A 20,700-nucleotide genomic window follows, 5' to 3' on the forward strand; every position below is an offset into this window, starting at 1 on the left:
GCGGAGGTGTTCAGCAAAGCGATCACCCAATCTGCGTTTGGTCTCCCCAGTGTAGAGGAGACCGCATTGTGAGCAGTGAATACAGTATACGAAATTGAAAGAAGTACAAGTAAACCGCTGTTTCATCTGGAAGGAGTGTTTGGGGCCCTGGATGGTGGGAAGGGAGGAGGTGAAAGGGCAGGTGTTTCATCTCCGACATTCGCACAGGAAGGAGCAGTGGGGAGGAGACCGGCTGTTGGGGTGGTGGAAGAGTAGACCAGGGTGTAGGGGAGGGAGCGGTCCCTTCAGAATGCTGAAAGGGGATGGGAGGGGAAGATGTGTTTGGCGGTGGGATCGGGCTGGAGGTGGTGGAAATGGCGGAGGATGATCCGTTGAATGTGGAGGCTGGCGGGGTGGAAGGTGAGGACAAGGGGGACCCTATCATGGTTCTGGGAGGGAAGGGAAGGGGTGAGAACAGAAGTGTGGGAAATAGGACGGACATGGTCGAGGGCCCTGTCAACTACAGTGGAAGGGAATCCTCGGTTGAGGGAAAAGGGAAGAGATATCGGAAGCACGGGTGTGGAAGGTGGCATCATCAGAATAAATGCGACGGAGACGGAGAAACTGGGAGAAGGGAATAGAGTCCTTACAGGAAGCGGGGTGGGAGGAAGTGTAATGAAGGTAGCTATGGGAGTCGGTGGGCTTATAATAGATATTGGTTCACAGCCTATCCCCAGAAATGGAGATAGAGATGCTGAGAGGTTGTTTCCTCTGGCTGGCGAGTCTAGAGCTAGGGGGCATAGACTCAGGATAAGGGTTCGGCCATTTAAGACTGAGATGAGGAGGAATTCCTTCAACTACTATTTGTCTCAACTACACCTTGTGGTAGCGCATTCCACATTCTTACTATTCCTTGGGTAAAGAGGTTTCTCCTGACTTCCCTATTGGATTTATTAGGCTTCTCCTTTCGAGAGAAAAGAGCCCCAGTTGTTCAGCCTTTCCATATAAGGATATCCTCTCATTTCTGGTATCATCCTTGTGAATCATTTTTGCACTTTCTCCAAGGCCTCTATATCCTTTCTATAATATGGAGACCACCACTGTGCACGATACTCCAAGTGTAGTTTAACCAAGGTTCTATACAAGTTTAAAATAAGCCTTTTGCTTTCCAATTCTATCCCTCTAGAAATGAACCCTTAGTGCTTGATTTGTCTTTTTTATGACCTTAATAACCAACATCGCTACTTTAAGTGATTTGTGTATCTGTACTCCCAGATCCCTTTGCTCCTCTATCCCATTTAGACTGTTAGGGGTGAAAATTGGATAGAGCCTGTTTTTGGACGGGAGTAGCACGATCCGCTATTACCCTGCGCCCAATGGTTCATGCGCAGGCAGGACGAGATTTTCGTCAGGCCTGAGGAGTCACCTGCACTCTGCGTTGGAAATCAGCATTGAACGAGGATTCCATGCAATTTGCACTTTCCAACAGCAGGGGGAGCTCCAATCTCTTAAAGGCAGGCTGTCTGTTCGAAATCTCTTAAAGGTAGCTGGTACCTGATATTTGCTGAATATAACAACCTGCTGTCTACACGGAGTCTGAACGGAGATCAGACATCACACATGTAAAGCACAGGTGCAGGTCCCATCCCTATGTGTACATACTGATGAGCTATGTTAAAACATTGAATAAAGGTTGCGCACCACTAAATCCGACATCCTCCAATCTGCATGCCAGACCTCACCAATCTGCCGATCTGAGTTGGTACCAGGCCTGCAAAAGTGCATGCACCAAGTTTCTCTGCTGGTGCACTAGAGGCCTTGGGTGCAAGAGCTGGACAGAAGGAGGAACATCCTATATCTGCAAGGGGTGAGGGCAGGAGGCCCTCCAGACATATGCTCAAAAGGCAGTGGGAGGCAGCGGGGGACAAAGTCAATGCCAGGCGCACAGCATTATGAACATGGATGCAATGCAGGAAGAAGTTCAATGCTCTGACATGAGTGGTTGAGGTGAATGAGGTCAACTGTCAAGTGGTGTCTCATACCAATTGCACCACGCATTACATCCCCCATCACCCACAGCCAATAAACTATTTCCGTTAGTACTCAACTCTTCCAACTCGATGCTTCCTCTCACCCTTACACATTACCACTGTTGCAACTCACAGGCCACTCACACTGGCAACTATTCAACCATGACAGGCACATCACCCAGATACACTTCCCGCTTTCTTGCAGGAGAAGGTGGCACATAATCAAGAGGCAGCAAGTGGCCTTGGCATTTAGCCCCTCGAGCCTGTTCCGCCAATGAGATCATGGTGGACCTGTGACTTCACTCCATATACCCGCCTTAGCCCCATATCCCTTAATATCCTTGGTTCACAGAAATCTATTATCTCAGATTTAACATTCACAAGTAGCCAGCATCAACTGCCGTCTGCCGAAGAGCGTTTCAAACGTCTCTCACCCTTTGCGCCCTTTGAGTGTAGAAGCATTTCCTAACTTCACTCCTGCACGTCCTGGCTCTAAATATTAGGCTATGCCCCTGCATCCTCGTATTCAAGTGTAGGAGACCTCCAAAAACAGTTGTAAATGTCTGGGCAGCCAGAGGCAATAATCCAGCCACTAACCAGTAAATCCTGCATAGTCTCTTTAAATAGCGCTGGTAGGAGGTCCTACAGGCACTCTAAGACACGTTCAGATGGTCGGGGTTAAGACTGTGCGTTGAGTTGAGCGTTACGTCCCAAAATGGTATCTATCACTTTAAATTAGCGCTGCACACTGATTGAAGCCATTTTCTCCTCCTTTACATGATTCCAGCGTTCGTTATCTGCGTCTGTGCTAACTCCTATACCAAGATAGCATCCAGCGCACGTCACGCTGGAAACATGCGTGCGCATCCAAGATGCCATCTTGGACGTCAGAGAGGCTGTGTAGCACCAAAACAACGGGTGCTGCACGGCCCAATTTAGCACCCTTATTATCGAAGCAGTATGTGGCCTCCTTATTCTTCCTACCAAACTGCACCACCTCACACTTATCTGTATTGAAATTAATTTGCCAATTACACGCCCTTTCTGCTGGTTTATTAATGTCCTCTTGCATTTTGATACATTCTTCCTTTGTATTAACTGCACCCCCCCAATTTGGTGTCGTCCACAAATTTTGAAATTGTACTTCCGATTCCCAAATCTAAATCGTTCCTCAAAGAACTCAATCAAGTTAGTCAAACATAATTTGCCTTTAACAAATCTGTGCTGGCTTTCATTTATTAACTCATATTTTTCCAAGTGCCAATTAATTTTGACCTGGATTAATGTCTCTAAAAGTTTCCCCACCACTGACATTAGGCTGACTGGCCTGTAGTTGCCGGGTTTATCCCTCTCCTGGGAGGGAATGTGCCTAGGCTGTACCCGAACCATCTCCTCTTTAAAGGTCCCCCACTGTTCAATTACAGTTTTGCCTGCCAATTTTTGATTCCAATTTACCCAGGCCAGATCTGTTCTCATCCCATTGAAATTGACCCTCCTCCAATCGAGTATTTTTACTTTAGTGTGGTCTGTATCCTTTTCCATAGCTATTCTAAACCTTATGATACTATGATCGCTGCTCCCTAAATGCTCCCCCACTGACTCTTGCTCCACTTGGCCCACCTCATTCCCTAGTACCAAGTCCAGCAATTCCTCCTCCTTGTTGGGCTGGAAACGTAACTGGTTAAGAAAGTTATCCTGAACACATTTCAAAAATTCTTCCCCCGCTTTACCACTTATGTTATTATTATTATCCCAGTCAATATTAGGACAGTTGAAGTCCCCACTTTTCACTACTCTATAGCTTTTGCACCTGTATGTAATTTCCCAGCAAATTTGCTCCTCGATATCCTTCCCACTAGTTGGTGGCCTATAGAATACACCCAGTAGTGTAATGGCACCTCTTTTATTTCTTAACTCTAACCAAATAAATTCTGTCTTTGACCCCTTCAGGACATCCTCTCTCTCCAGTACTGCAATATTCTCCTTAATCAATACTGCCAACCCCCCTCCTTTCTTTCCTTCCCTATCTTTCCTGAACACCTTGTATCCAGGAATATTTAGTACCCAATCCTGCCCTTTTATGAGCCAGGTCTCCGTTATCGCCATGACATTGTATTCTCATGTGGCTATTTGCACTGCAGTTCACCAACCTTGTTTACCATGCTTTGTGCGTTTGCACACATGCATTGCAAACCAGTCTTAGACTTTCTTGTACTCTCTCTTAGTCCCACCTAATATTGTATTATTACTTGCTCTAGTGCTATCTTTCTCCCCGATCCTTTGTGCCCCTTGTTTCTTCTTTCCATTGCTACATCCTGGTGCCCATCCCCCAGTCAAATTAGTTTAACCCCCCCCCCACCCCGCACAGCATTAGCGAGCCTCCCTGTGAGGACATTGGTCCCAGCTTCATTGAGATGCAACCCATCCGGCCTGTACAGGTACCACTTTCCCAGAACTGGTTCCAATGCCCAGGAATCTAAAGCCCTTCCTCCTACACCATCTCTCCAGCCACGCATTCATTTGCACTTTTCTCCTATTTCTATACTCACTAGCGCGTGGCACCGGGAGCAATCAGGAGATTACTACCTTTGAGGTCCTGCTTCTTAATCTCTTTCCTTACTCCTTAAAATCTGCCTGCAGGACCTCATCCCTCTTTCTACCTATGTCATTGGTACTGATATGAACCATGGCCTCTAGCTGTTCACCCTCATCCCCAGAATGTTCCGCAGCCGCTCAGTGACATCCTTGACCCTGGCACCAGGGAGGCCACATACCATCCTGGAACCACGTCTGCGGCCGCAGAAATGCCCGTCTGCTCCCCTAACTATAGAATCCCATATCACTATTGCTCTCCTGACCTTTGTCCTCCCTCCCCCCCCCACCCCCGTCCAGCTGACCTATCCATGGTGCTGTGGAATTGGCTCTGGATGCTCTCCCTATAAGAACCCTCTACCTCACCAGTATTCAGAACTGAATACTAGTTAGAGAGTGAGATGCACTCAGGGGACTCCTGCACTACCTGCCTGGTCCTCCTTGTCTGTCTGGCGGTCATCCAGTCCCTCTCTGCCTGCACTCTCTTAAGCTGTGGGGTGACCACCTCCTGAAACATGCTATCCATGTAGCTCTCGGCCTCGCGGATACACTGCAGTGACGCCAGCTGCTGCTCAAGCTCCGAAATCCGGAGCTCGAGCTCCTCCAGCTGACGACACTTCTTGCACCTGTGGTTGTCCAGGACACGGGAAGCATCCTGGAGTTCCCACATGGCACAGGCCCTGCATTCGACGGGTGTGAGCTGCCCGGCCATGCCTCGATTTATTAGATTGTTTACTAAGCTTAACAAAAATAAATTAAGTCTTAAAAAAAACACTCCTTAATTCTCCTTTACGGTCCTTAATCTGCCCCACTCTTCCTTCCTTTGACTACCCTTTTACTATTTATGTGTTTATAAATTACTTTCGGTTTCCTTTTATGTTATCCACTTATCTATTCGCATACACTCTCTTTGCCCATCTTATTTCCTTTTTCAGTTCTCCCCTGTACTTTTTGTATTCAGCTTGGTTGTCTACTGAATTATCAACCCAACATTTATCATAAGCCTCCTTTTTCTGTTTCATTTTAATCTCTATATCTTTAGCCATCCAGGGAGCTCTAGCTTTGGATGTCCTTCCTTTCTCCCTTGTGGAAATGTGTCCAGTTTGCACCCAAACTATCTCCACTTTGAAGGCCTCCCATTGATCATTTACTGTTTTACCTGCCAATCTTTGATTCCAATCCACTTGGACCAGATCCCTTTTCAACTCACTGAAATTAGCCCACTTCCAGTTTAATATTTTCACATTTGATTTTTCCTTGTCTTTTCATAACTACCGAAAGCCTAATAGTGTGATCACTATTTCTCAAATGCTCTCCTACTGAAACATGCTCTACTTGCCCCATTTAATTTCCCACAACTAGATCCAGCACTGCTTCCTTCCTCGTTGGGCTAGAAACATACTGATCAAGAAAGTTCTCTTGTACACATTTCAGGAATTCTTCCCCCTCTTTACCCTTAACACTATTATTTTACCAGTCTATATTAGGATAATTGAAGTTCCCCATTATCACTACTCTAAAGTTCTTGCATTTTTCTGCAATTTGCCTACAAATTTGCTCCTCTACCTCCTTCCCACTATTTGGTGGCCTATAGTATACACCTAGCAGTGTAATAGCTCCTCTATTGTTCCTAAATTCTAATCAAATTGATTCTGTCTTTGAACCCTCAAATATCTTTGATCAATACTGCCACCGCCCCTCCTTTTTCTCCTTCCCTATCTTTCCTGAACACATTGTAGCCAAGATTATTAAGTGCCCATTTCTCCCCTTCTTTGAACAAAAACAAAATAATCTACCACTTCAAGCTTTCCTAGGTCAGAAGAAAATCAAGGGATGGTGGGAAGTTGATTTGTATGTGGAGAAGACTGAAGACTGTATCTAAAAGTAAGCAATCTACCATTTACATCAACAAGCAAATAGATACCATATTAAAGTAGTAAGGAAAGTTAAAAGCAGGGTTGTGGTGACTTTTAACCAGGCAACTTGAAGAATTGAATTGCCAAAGTGATTGTCCTTATAAGAAGACAGATCAAGGCAATATGCTTCAAGAAAGCATGACCACTGCTTTAGGTAATTGCTTTACTGTTATCTTAAAGGGATACCTCATATATGTTGATCCTCAGTGTGGCCATGGTTTAAATAAAGTGGGCTCTCATCTTCCAGTTTTTTCCTACTAATTTCAGTTTGTTAATGGATTTTCCCAATGTTTTGATTTCCATAGGGTCAAGCAATTGACTGGATGGGTGAATCTCCTTCATCCCATTCACATAATAAGTTAATTGCTATGCACATCTACCAGGTCATATTTCCTCTGAAAGGAAAAGCATGAAGAGGAGGGCTTACAAGCAAAAATATAATCTGGGCAAAATCCAACACACAGGAACAATTTTAAGAGAGGATGTAAAAGTGAACCCCCAAATTATTGCCACTAACAGCCAAACTTACTTAACAATAACTCTTCCTTAGCACAATGCACTAATGCATAGATGAATTTCTGCCCTGTTCTGCCCCTCTGAAAGTTTAGTATAATTTGCCTTCCTGTTTTGGGAAGGCATAGAAAACACATTGTTTTACCAATGGGGCAAAATGAATGTTAGATTAGAGCCACAATGAGGTAGTAAGTCAGCAGGGTGGGGGGAGAGGAAGGAAGTGGTCACACAACTGCAACTTAAATAAATGTAAAGGAACAAACTCATTACATGTGATTTTCCCTTGTAGGTTGGAGGGAATTCCTACCTATATGTTGAGGCTTCATTAATATACAATTGTTAGTTGCTATAAGTTTGCAAGGAAGCAGTTATTTCCAACAAAACATGAAGTGCCTTGGGCTAGTATATTTATCTGGGTTGCTGTTGGGGGCTGAAAAATAAATTCTGGCTAAAAATCTTTCTTGGTTTAGACATGATTTTCATGTCAAAGATGGACCTAAACACTCATCTTAATCTACACAGTATGAACTTTACATTGGCCTGAAAAATAGTTTTAAAACCTTGTTTACAGCCAATGAAAAGTTGCTTTCATCTCCAAAATGGATGGCGAGAGGAGGAAGGCCAATTAAAAACAGTGAATAAAAAATTTCAAAATTAAAATAAACAGCGAAAAAGAGTTTGATTATCTAAGATAGAATTTTTAGAAATAGTAAAATTGAAATAAAAAATAAAAAATAAGTCACATGGAAGACAGAATATGGGGAAAATGAACGGAAGGTTGAAGACATGTAACATTTTAATTTTAAAATTTTAATGTAAATTGTGTTTTGGGGATTTATTTTAGTAGTCGAATGTTAATATTACAGCAATAAAGTTATTAATGATGTTTGGGCAGCTTTATTACTTTCATTTATTCTTTATCCAGTACCAAACTGGACAGCCTAGGAAGTTTCCTTGGATCAGTCCAAAATATAGATTTTGAACTGGGCCTCATGGACATTATGGTAGGTGAGGGCATCAGAATTTTGTCTGAGTCCGGACATACTGCTCACTTAAGAATTCAATATATTTTTCTGTTTTTGTTGATTTATTTGCATGATATTTACTACATACTAATGTTTTTGTGCTTTGGTAGCACTGCTTTCCTTGGGTAGTTGACATTGCCCTTGCGGAAGTTAGAATAGAAAATCGACAGGAGTGTGTCAGTATTTGCAAAGGGTTTTCCACATATAAAGCTGGAAAACCACTGAAACTACTGTTCTAAACATTAAGATATAAGACGATAAAGAACTACACCTGTCAAAGATTACATCTGACTGATTGAAAAAATATTCAAGTGCTCTAGATATGAGAAAGAGTGGTATAACATAAACCCTTGTTATTTAAAACAAATCCTTTTTGGTTCTTGGTAATTTTATTTCTGTAGGTAATGAAGAAAAAGATTATACCACAGCACATTGCAAAGAAAACTAAATGAAAGGATTAACAGAAGGCATAATGACAGAAATGGAACATAATTATTGTTTAACCCAAAGCATTTACATACTTTCTCTAAATTAATATTTTGATTTCAATAACTAAAAGCAAAGCATTTTTAGAAAGCAATTTTTTCTTACCGATTATAAGACTTGCTGCATATCCAATTGGAGCCTGTGTCCATGCAAGCCCATGTCCAACAAAATAGACTCCCTCTGCTGTGCCATTAATGTAAGCACCACCAACCCAAGTGGCTGTAGGACAGACGTGCAATTTATTTCAGTTCATTGCTACATACATGACAATACACATAATCTATAATACTCACGTGTATGATTTGATGCATGGGGCCATTTTTCCTGTTATTAGCACCCGGGCTATACTGATTTCTTGGTCACTAAGCACAGGAACTTGGGCAGAGACCTGTGATGCTGGGTACCTGCTGTCTTGATATTGCCCTGGGATTTTCAGGGCTCCTCCCGGGGTGGGGAGCGAGGGTGGGGGGGGGGGGAAGGGGAAGGGAGGGAGGCTCCCCCTTGCTTGCAATAGGCACTGGTTGGGGCAGTCGATCAGATGATGCAGAACGGAATATGCTTGGGCCTTCCACCTTATCTTTCTGCTTTCTCGCCAGCCAAGTGCCTATTTGGAGGAAGAAGCAGGCTTTGCACCCACTCCCTCTCCAATCCGAGGAATGGGGAAAGGCAGGAAGTGGCACTGTAGGTAAGTCCCTTTTCTGCTTTTCAAGGACTTCGGGCTAGTGTCGGCTGCAGGCATTCTGGCTGTTGTTTTTGGACAGCAGCAGAAGTCAGCCATTGCTGCTAATGCAGGCTTCCCAGGTGCATTACCTGTTGGGATGGGCTGCACCAGGTGTATAAAAGTCATTCAAATGACATGGCCCATCAAATTTGGGCATACTGAGACCCAGACAGGTACAGCACACTTTCAGCATGCTGCATCTGTTCAGTGCCCAATTTTCTATGCTAGCTGATTTCCTGTGGCACTAGCAGAGGGATGGAAGGGAGTGGTGGCCTGGGCTTTGGGATGGGATTTAGCAGCAGGGCACTGGTCTGAGGCCTGGCAGTACAAGGAAGTCTGTGGTCTTTTGACATTGGTTATGCTGGACTCTGGGACAATTCGGGGGCTAAGATTCTTAGGGCTTTGGAGCACTTGGAGAAAAGGGGGTCTGGCAACAATCAAAGGCAGAGGTGGGGGTCGAGAAGTACTTGTGGGGAGTGTTAGGGCTTGGCAGCAGATATTGACACATGAATTATTTTATCACAAGGGGGACTGGGAGTTGCAATGGATTAGACATTGGCCTTTTGTCTCTGGGACTTAAATTTAAATCTAGTTGCAGAATGAGCAAATGAAAATCTTGTCTGTTTGCTGGCTGTTGTTTTTGGACAGCAGCAGTCCTATGTGAAATGAGTTTGGGGGTCTCAATTAAGCTCCCAGTGGAGGTGGACACTAAGCTGCAATTCGCACTCAGATAATCCTCGGGGTGGAGCTGAGGAGAGGGAGGCTTACTCAACATCTGCAGCAGGAGATTGTCTGCTTGAAGCAGGAGATTGAACAACTATCCTACTTGGTGGATTTCGATGACTTTCTGATGGGAATGAAAGGTAAGTCCTCATCGTCTGACATAGACATTACTGGATCCTTTATTACTCTGGATTCTTTTGTTGCTCCAAATAGGTTTGCCCCGATTCTTGACTTGGAGGATACAACAGGCAGTGAGTTCAGCACCAGTGGCACCGATCAACCTCAATGCTCATATAAGCCATCTGGAAAAGGTAAGGGAAAGGTTACAAAGATCAAGAGGACAATGTTAGGGGTACAGCCAAGGAATAGAGAGAAGCAGCGTGCAATCCTCATAGGGGACTCTATCATCAGGCACATTGACAGCACCCTATGTACAGGTAAGGCTCTGTCAAGAGCAGACTTTTGTCTTCCAGGGGCCAAGGTGGCTGACCTCTGGGATCGGGTGGATGACCTCATGAAAGGTGAGTGCCTAGGTACTGTAGCAGGTCTACATATTGGTATGAATGATATAATGGATAGAAATCCATTTGTTTTGCAGAATTCCTACAAGGACCTCGTTGCTGACCTCCAGAGTAAAGGTGCAAGGGTAGTAGACTCAAGGCTATTACCAGTTATGTCCAGATCGCTGGAGAGGAACAGCCGAATTGTAGGATTCAACATCTGGCTTCAGTATCTTAAAAAGAAGAAGATCCACTACGTTGAAAACTGGGACGTATTCGCTGGACTGGGTAAGTTGTTTAGGAGGGATTGCCTTCATCTAAACTTCTGGAGTGCACAATGGCTCGCAGAGGATGTTGAGCTAGCTTTTACAAAGCATTTAATCTAGTTCAACATGGGGATAGTGCAAATATGTTTAAAGGTAATTTTAATGAACTTGATCATTGCATAGATTCTAAACATACTATTAAACCAGGTAGGGGGCATATAAGAATAAATAACCCTAAGAAGGCAGATGAGAGACCTTTACATTGTTTCTATGTAAATGTGAGGAGTATTAGAAACAAATTGTTAGAACTGCAATCATGTGCTGTCTTGGAAAAATTAGATATTTTGTGCATTTCTGAGACATGGCTAAATGAAAGTGATGGGATAGAAATTCACCTAAAAGGCTACAAGGGATTCAGAAAGGATAGAGTAGGTCAAAGAGGAAGTGGGGTTGCTATTTTTATCAGTGAGAAACTAATCGCTCAAGAGAGAATTGATTTTGCCTCATTGGGTACAGCTGAGGCTATCTGGGTTCAAGTGGACCAAACTTATCGGCAGGGACTAATTATTGGTAATTGTTATAGAATCTCAGGTCAGACACCCGAACATGATGAGTTACTATGGAAACCTCAAAAGTCGGTCACCTTTGTTTGATGGTGACTTCAACTTTCCTGGAATTCAGTGGCACGATGGTTTACCCTCTGTTGTGGTGGGAGGTGCAGCTGAAAAATGTGTTGAAAATATATACGACTGTTTCCTGACTCATTGAATCATAGAAAGGTTACAGCATGGAAGGAGGCCATTCAGCCCATCGAGTCTGCGCCGGCTCTATGTAAGAGCAATCCAACTAGTCCCACTGCCCCGCCCTTTCCCCCGTAGTCATGGAATTTTTTTCCTTTCAAGTAGTTATCCAGTTCTCTTTTGAAGGCCATGTTTGAATCTGCCTCCACCAACCCCTCAGGCAGTCCATTCCAGATCCTAACCACTCGCTGGGTGAAAAAGTTTTTCCTCATGTCACCTTTGGTTCTTTTGCCAATCACCTTAAATTTATGTCCTCTGTTCCTTGGCCCTTGGCCAATGGGAACAGTTTCTCTCTATCTACTCTGTCTAGACCCTTCATGATTTTGAATACCTCTATCAAATCTCCTCGCAACTGTCTCTGTTCCAAGGAGAACAAGCCCAGTATCTCCAGTCTATCCACGTAACTAAAGTCCCTCATCGCTGGAATCATGCTAGTAAATCTCTTCTGCACCCTCTCTAATGCCTTCACATCTTTCCTAAAGTGCGGTGCCCAGAACTGGACACAATACTCCAGTTGTGGCTTATCCAGTGTTTTATGAAGGTTCATCATGACTTCCATACTTTTGTACTCTATGCCTCTATTTATAAAGCTCAGGGTCCCATATGCTTTTTTAACCACTTTCTCAACCCGCCCAGCCACCTTCAACAATTTGTGCACATATACCCCCAGATCTCTCTGTTCCTGTACCCCTCCACATGTTAATGATGTAACCAGGGATGATAATATATTAGATCTAGTATTTAGTAGTGAGCCTGGCCTCGTATCAGACCTCCATGTGGGGGAACACCTGGGCAGCAGAGACCACAACACTATACGGTTTCAATTGGCTGGTAGAACTAAAGGTACGGAAAATCTACAACTCATTGCGGATTACAGCAGGGCAAACTTTACTAAACTGGCAGACGATTTGGAACGGGTTAATTGGTTAACCCTACTGGGTGGTGATGAGGCTGATGTAGAATACAAATGGAAAGTTTTTAAGAACGAGATAAAAAATGTGGAAGACAAATATGTACCCAAAGTCAAAAGAAGGGAGTGTGGTAAGAAAAAGCCAAGGTGGCTGACTGGTCATGTACAAAGACAACTAAGATGTAAACAAGAATGTTTCTACAATCTTAAGGCATCTCATACTCAACTAAACAGAATTAAGTATAAAGAACAACTAAAGAAAATGAAGGCTGCTATTAGTTCAACTAAAAGGATAATGGAAAAGAGGATTGTAGACAATTGTGGAAGTAATGGGTAAAGCTTTTTCAGTTATGTGAAGAGTCAGAGGACTATCAAAGACTGTATTGGGCCATTGAAGGACGCTCAAGGACAGGTTACGAAGGACTCACTGGTATGGCATAAATATTGAATGAGTATTTTGCATCAGTTTTCACTCATGAAGGCGATGCTTGACTGTTACAATCTAATGACAATAAAATTAGTAATATTAAAATAGATGAACATATTGTTATAGATAGAATTAAGAACCTGAAAATAGATAAAGCAGCCGGGCCGGATGATATCCACCTTCAGGGTCTTCAGGGAGATGGGACACGTGCTGTGTGAGCCCATTGCCCATATTTTTAATAGCTCACTGCATTCTGGGTCAGTTCCTGTATATTGGAAGGAGGCTAAAGTAGCCCCCATCTTTAAAAAAGGAGACAAGACGGACCTAGATAACTATAGGTCCATTAGATTGACATCAGTAATAGGAAAGATTCTTGAAGGAATTGTTATATAATCATAGACTCATAGAAAGGTTACAGCACTAAAAGAGGCCATTTGGCCCATCGAGTCCGCGCCGGCTCTATGCAAGAGCAATCCTGCTAGTCCCACTCTACCGCTCTTTCCCCATAGCCCTGCAAATTTTTCCCTTTCAAGTACTTATCCAGTTCCCTTTTGAAGGCCATGATTGAATCTGCCTCCATCACCCCCTCGGGCAGTGCATTCCAGATCCTAACCACTCGCTGTGTAAAAAAGTTTTTCCTCATGTCACCTTTGGTTCTTTTGCCAATCACCTTAAATCTATGTCCTCAGGTCCTTGACCCATCTGCCAATGGGAACAGTTTCTCTCTATCTACACTGTCTAGACCCTTAGGGATGTAATATATGATTACTTAGATAGAGAAGGACATACTGAGGACACCCAACATGGCCTCAAAAAATGGTCATGTCTAACAAATTTGATTATATTTTTTGAAGAAATCACTAAGATGGTGGATGAGGGAAGCCCACTAGACATTGTCTACTTAGACTTCCAAAAAGCTTTTGACAAGGTACCGCACAAGAGGCTTCTCTACAAGATCGAAGCTTCCAGTATTAATGGTTATAAATTGAGCAGCATTGAGAACTGGCTGGAAGGACGTAGGCAGAAAATAGTTATAGATGGATTCGGATCTGTTTGGAGACCGGTTAAAAGTGATGATAGATAAGCAATGGCGAACATTTAAAGAAATAATTCATCATTCTCAACAAATATATATTCCCTTGAAGAATAAAAACTCCACGGGAAAAATGATCCAACTGTGGCTAACTAGAGAAGTTAAGGATAGTATTAGATTAAAAGAAGAGGCTTACAATGTTGCCAAAAAGTAGTAAGCCTGAGGATTGGGAGGGTTTTAGAAATCAGCAAAGGATGACCAAGAAATTGGTAAAGAGGGAGAAAATTGAATATGAGAGTAAACTAGCAAGAAATATATAAACAGATTGTAAAAGCTTCTACAAGTATGTAAAAAGGAAGAGATTAGTGAAAGTAAACATAGGTCCCTTAGAGGCAGAGACAGGAGAAATTATGATGAGGAATAAGGAAATGGCAGATGTGTTAAACAAATATTTTTTATCTGTCTTCACAGTAGACGGCACAAAAAACATATCGGAAATAGTGGGGAACCAAGGGTCTAATGAGAGTAAGGAACTTAATGTAATTAAGATTAGTAAAGAAAAGGTATTGGAGAAATTAATGGGAGTAAAAGCCAACAAATCCCCTGGACCTGATGACCTACATCCTAGGGTTTTAAAAGAGGTGGCTGCAGAGATAGTAGATGCAGTGGTTTTGATCGTCCAGAATTCCCTAGATTCTAGAACAGTCCCCGTGGATTGGTGGTAAACATACCCCGCTATTCAAGAATGGAGGGAGAGAGGAAACAGGGAACTATAGGCCAGTTGGCCGGACACCAGTAGTACGGAAAATGCTAGAATCTATTGTTGAGGACATGGTAACAGGGCACTTAGAAAATCATAATATGATTAGAGAGAGTCAGCACAGTTTTATGAAAGGGAAATCATGTTTGACAAATTTATTAGTTTTCTGAGGGTGTAACTAGCAGGGTAGATTAGGGGGAACCAGTGGATGTCGTATATTTGGATTTTAAAAGGTATTCGATAAGGTGCCACACAAGAGGTTGTTACACAAGATTAGGGCTCATGGGATTGGGGTAATATAGTAGCATGGACTGAGGATTGGTTAATGGACAGAAAACAGAGAGAGGGAATAAACGGGTCATCTTTGGGTTGGCAGGTTGTAACTAGTGAGGTGCCGCAAGGTTCAGAGCTTGGGCCTCAGCTGTTTACAATATATATTAATGATATAGATGAGGAGACCAAGTATAATGTACCCAAGTTTGCTGATGATACAAAGTTAGGTGGGAAAGTAAGCTGTGAGGAGGACGCAAAGAGGCTGCAAAGGGATATAGACAGGTTAAGCGAGTAGGCAAGAAGGTGGCAGATGGAGTATAATGTGGGGAAATGTAAAATTATCCACTTTGATAGGAAGAATAGAAAAGCAGAATATTTTTTAGAAGGTGAGAGACTAAGAAATGTTGGTAGTCAGAGGGATTTGGTCCTTTTACATGAATCACTGAAAGTTAACACGTAGGTATAGCAAGCAATTAAGAAGGCAAATGGTATGTTAGCCTTTATTGCAAGGGGGTTGGAGTATAAGATAAGGAGTTCTTGCTGCAATTATATAGCGGTCTGGTGAGACCACACCTGGTGCACTGTGTACAGTTTTGGTCTCCTTACCTAAGGAAGGATAAACTTGCTTTAGAGGTGGTGCAACGAAGGTTCACTAGGTTGATTCCTGGAATAAGAAGGTTGTCCTATGAGGAGAGATTGAGTTGCATGGACCTATATTCTCTGGAGTTTAGAAGAATGAGAGGTGATCTCATTGAAACGTATAAAATTCTCAGAGGGCTTGAAAGGACAGATGCTGAGAGGCTGTTTCCCCTGGCTGGACAGTCTAGAATTAGGGGTCATAGTCTCAAGATAAGGGGTCGGCCATTTAGGACAGAGATGAAGAAAAATTTCTTCACTCAGATGGTTGTGAATTTTTGGAATTCTCTACCCCAGAGGGCTGTGGATGCTCAGTCATTAAGTATATTCAAGACTGAGATTGACAGATTTTTGGACTTCAAGGGAATCAAAGGATATGGGAATCAGGTAGGAAAGTGGATTGAGGTCGAAGATCAACCATGACCTTATTGAATGGCGGAGCAGGCTTGAGGGGCTGTAAGGCCTACTCCTGCTCCTATTTCATATGTTCTTATGGTCACCTGTGGTGTCCTGCAGAGATCGGTGTTGAGACCGTTGCTCTTTACTATTTTTATTAATGACCTAGAAGTAGATGTTGGGGGTACGATCTGCAAATTTGCAGATGCTACCAAGTTCTGTGCATGTCTCAGGAGTGTAGACGATGCTCAACTACTTCAGGGCAATCTTGATGTGTTGGAGGACTGGGCTCATGACTGGCAAATGAGGTTTAATTTGGAGAAGTATAGTGTTATGCATGTGGGCAGGACAAATGCTCAACATACATACACCCTTCAGGGAAAAGCACTAAAACAGGTGGAAAAGGAAAGAGATCTGGGCGTTCTAATGCATAGATCTCTGAAGTTAATGAGCGATGCTGTGAAAAGTTACCTAGAGCAAATGGGGTGTTGGGGTGCATTTATAGTAGAATTGACCATAAGACAAAGCATACTATTTTGACCTTGTACAACACCTTGGTCAGGCCTCATATGGAATACTGTGTCCAGTTTTGGTCTCCTCACATGGTTGGTGATATTGAGGCTTTGGAAAGGGTGCAGAGGAGGGCCACTAGACTAATTCCTACCTTAAAGCATCTTAGTTATCAAGAAAGGCTAAAAGAGCTGGGACTCTACATTTTAGAGAAGCATAGACTTAGTGGTGATCTGATTGAGGTTCATGAGACGATGAAAGGAATAGATTGTTTGTTCCAATTAAATTTGTTAGGGAGGACTAGTGGTCACAATTTTAAGTTGTACAAGATCAGATCTAGGTTCGATGTTAGGAGGTGGTTCTTTTCCCAGAGAGCAGTGGGCCTTTGGAACAGGCTGCTGGCTCATGCAGTGGACGCTAATTCGCTGAATTCCTTCAAGTGAGAGCTGGACCTGTTTCTGGCTGGGGTGGAGATCATCTCTTACAAAAGGTAGGTAATGTAATGCTTAGAATTATCAGGGCCAGAGTGATCTGCTGGACTAGTTTTGATCGCCAAAGGGGTCGGGAGGAATTTCCCAGATTTTTTCCCTCCCAAATTAGCCTGGATTTGTATCTGATTTTTCGCCTCTCCCTGGAAATCACATGATGTGGGGTGGGGAGTGTATGTAATGTGATACACAATGTATCACGATTGCGTGGGACAGGCTGGATGGACCAGAGGGTCTTTTCCCGAATGTCATTGTTCGTATGTTCGTATATTATACATGATGTGGGAATGCTTAATATGGGCATTGAGACCCTGAAATTGAAAGTGTTTCATTCCACAGCATGGACAACCCTCACCTTGGTAAGAAATAATAGCAAGAAAAGTGCTAAAAAAGACACAAAATTTTGCACACGATTGCAATTCTTCTCTACCTCCATATTAAAAAAAATACATAATATCTTTTTTAAACTTTGGGAAATGTAAAAGTAAGTATAAGTGAATAAGCTCACCAGTCATAGTAAAAATACCAAGCACTAAACCTATGTCTCTTCTTCCAATCATTATAACTTCATTTCGACGTAATTCAGCACGGCTTGTCCTAATTTTGGTTTTCCAGGCTGCCCATATTCCAATAATTAGGATTACCAAATAGAACAGGATGATTGCGACCAGCCCTCCAACGTCGAAAGACATTTTCAACTGAAAATGCAGCTAGTGCAGAAAGCTGTCACCAATAGCTAGATTTTTTAAAAACATACACATTATGCATCAGCATTTTTATAATTGTTAAACATCAAAATAGAGTGTAATCAGTTATTTCTAAGCCACTCAAAATACCCACCCTAAGACTAGAACAAACAGGAAAAGGCTAATAGGCCCAAAAGAAACCACCCATTTTTCATAACTAACTGTCACGTAATCTGGTGCAATATTAACAACAATCATCATTTTACATTCATACACCTCCTTTCAGTAAGCCAACATTTCACTTCCAGCATGAGATCAGACAGGGATACTCTTGATCCCCCTCTTCTGTTCATCCTAGCAACTACCATAAGAATGAATCTATGAATCCATGGCATGCAGATCAGAGAACTGGAATACAGATTATCACTCTGTACAGACGGCATCCTATTCTGACACTAACCCCGCTACCTTTCCAGCATTTTCCAAACCAAATTGATTTGCTCTAAAACTACAACTTGTCCTTATATCACAACTTTAACATATCAAGAGGTCTCAAGATGCTATGTCGGGGATGTGACTTAGGATACTGAGCAGAAATTGGGAGAATAGTTAGGGGATGGAGCCAAATGCAAAGTCAAACAAGTAGGTTTTGAGGAAATTTTGAAGATAGGGACAGATATAGCAAGGTGAAGGGACTTAGGACGGATATTGCAGGGATATGATGGCTGTAGGTTCTAGGTGGGATGGGTGGGAGTTGAACACGGAGTCAGAAGAGTAGAAGCTGTGAGCTGGGCTGTAGGAGGCTGCAGATGTAGGGTGGAGGGAGACCATGAAGGGATTTGCAAACAAGAACAAGTATTTTGAAATCATTGCACCGGGACTAGGAGTCAGTAGAGGTTAGTAAGGTCAGTGATGATTTGTGAGAAAGTCTTAGCAAAGGATATAATGTAGAAGACAGAGCTCTGAATGAGTTGAGGTTTGTGTAGGATGGAGCTTGGGAGGGAAATGTGGGGAGTGTGGGGGAAGTAGAGCTTTTTGGTGACAAAGGTGTGATTGAGAGTTTCAGTGGCAGTAAGTGAGATAGGGACAGGTGCAGGCAATATTGTAGAGGTGAAAATGAACTGTTTTGGAGATGTACTTGATGTGGGATTTCAGCTCAGGCACGAACAGGACATCTGGGTTGCTGATCATCTGGTTCAACCTGAGCAAATTCTTCCACTCCACGATTCTGACATGAGTATCTTAGACAAATAAGGAAAATTCCTGCGTTATTTTAAAGCTGGCATCATTATTTAAAATAAGCACCTTAAATGTTTGCACAGAATATTCTGAATTCCCTATAGATGTAGGAAGTGTTATATAATATCAATAAAATAAATGTATTTTCTTATCAATTACATGAGTTTCTCCTTCATCCTTCCCACCAGCTGCAGATCTGCTTCAATTTGACGGGAAAGTCAGGCCCGAGTTAAAATGCCATTGGAGTCCTATTGATGTTGTAGGACTTACTTGACCTCTTCCTCACCAACCTATTTGTCACAGACACACCTGTCCATGATAGCATTGATAGAAGTGACATTTGCAAGGTCCTTATAAAGACAGTCTCATCTCTACTTTGAAGTCATCTTCCATCGTGTAGTATGAAACTACCACTGTACTAAGTGAGTCAGACTAAGGACAGATCTAGCAGCCCATCCACGATACTCTGTGGGCCATCAGCAGCAGCAGAATTTTATACCACCACAATGTGCTGGCACATTCCTTACTCTTTGATCACCATCAAGCCAGGAGGTCAGCCATAATCCTGATTTTAACTCGGGGAAGGTATCATGGGGGCTGAAGCAGATGGTGAACCCCTGGAGCATGAGGCCTGGGAGATTTTAACTCCTGGGCCTCATGAACAAATACTGATACTGACTTCCATCTGAAGCTGACAGGAATTACGACACCGGTAGTGTAGGTGTCAAAAATCAGGGGTTGGGGGGGGGGGGGGCAGTGTTGGAGGTGAGTTACACTGCTGCTGGAGACCCATGCATAGGGCTCCCGGCAAGATAAGTGAGGATTGGTGGGGGGGATTGGGGAACTCAGTGATCGGGGGAGGGGTGATGCCCAGCACGGGGGAGGCCCAAGGTATCCTGGAGGAGCTCCTCCTGGCCTCCATAGAACCTTTCAAAAATAAAAAAAACCTCACTTACCTTGGCTACCTGTTGCTAGGATCCTTGCTAGGCCAGCTTCTGCTGCCAGGCCCAAGAATGAGCAGCCCTTAGTCGGGCTGCGGTTAAAATGGCTTGCGCACTCCAATGGCGCCATTTAAATTAGCCCACCCTCCTCTGGGCAGGTGGCTTTACCATGCCTGAAATCAGGCAAGTTAAATGGTGGGGGTTGGGAATGTGGCGCGATTCTCCTCACTGCCAACCTAATGCCCCCCTGCCCGCACAGTTACCACCGGGTGGACGGTGGGGTGGGGGGAGGGTGTTAAAATCAGCCATCCTGGTGCTATTCCAGAGTGTAGAAAGCTGTGCCAGGAGCAGCAATATGCATATCTTAGAAGCAGGAGTAGGCCATACGGCCCCTCGAGCCTGCTCCACCATTCAGTAAGATCATGGCTGATCTTCTACCTCAACTCCACTTTCCAGCCCAATCCCCATATTCCTTGATTCCCCTAAAGTCCAAAAATCTATCGATCTCAGCTTTGAATATACTTCACGACTCAGCATCCACAGCCCTCTGGGGTGGAGAATTCCAAAGATTCACAAGCGTCTGAGTATAAGATATGAACCTACTGATGGTATAGTCCCTACCACTTAAACTGCCCATGTTTCAATCAGGTAATCATTTAAATCGGCCAAAAAGCGGGAACCATTTTCCATTTCCATTATAGACAATTCAAAAGTCGCCACTTACAGTGTGTTAAGTGCTCCATGTATTTTGGGCATAAACAGGTGTTTACTCAGTAGTTTGCACCTCATTGTGGTGCAATTCCCTTGTATACTTAAGCACCTCTAACTGGTGCCGGGTCACAGCTTGCAC

General features: G+C 43.2%; 1 protein-coding gene across 1 annotated transcript in view; it reads right to left on the reverse strand.

Annotated features, from left to right (window-relative positions):
* The window catches only part of LOC137322508 (high-affinity choline transporter 1-like), a 71,185-nt gene extending 53,509 nt beyond the window's left edge, over window positions 1-17,676 (reverse strand). Inside the window, exons 1-2 of the mRNA XM_067985435.1 lie at window positions 17,493-17,676; window positions 8,647-8,760 (exon numbers count right to left, since the gene is read on the reverse strand). Coding sequence (XP_067841536.1) covers window positions 8,647-8,760; window positions 17,493-17,676 — 298 coding nt within the window. The remainder of the gene's footprint in view (window positions 1-8,646; window positions 8,761-17,492) is intronic.
* Between the last annotated feature and the right edge of the window lie 3,024 nt (window positions 17,677-20,700).

The sequence above is a fragment of the Heptranchias perlo genome, chromosome 6 (genome assembly GCF_035084215.1).
Source record: "Heptranchias perlo isolate sHepPer1 chromosome 6, sHepPer1.hap1, whole genome shotgun sequence".
Taxonomy (NCBI): Eukaryota; Metazoa; Chordata; class Chondrichthyes; order Hexanchiformes; family Hexanchidae; genus Heptranchias; species Heptranchias perlo.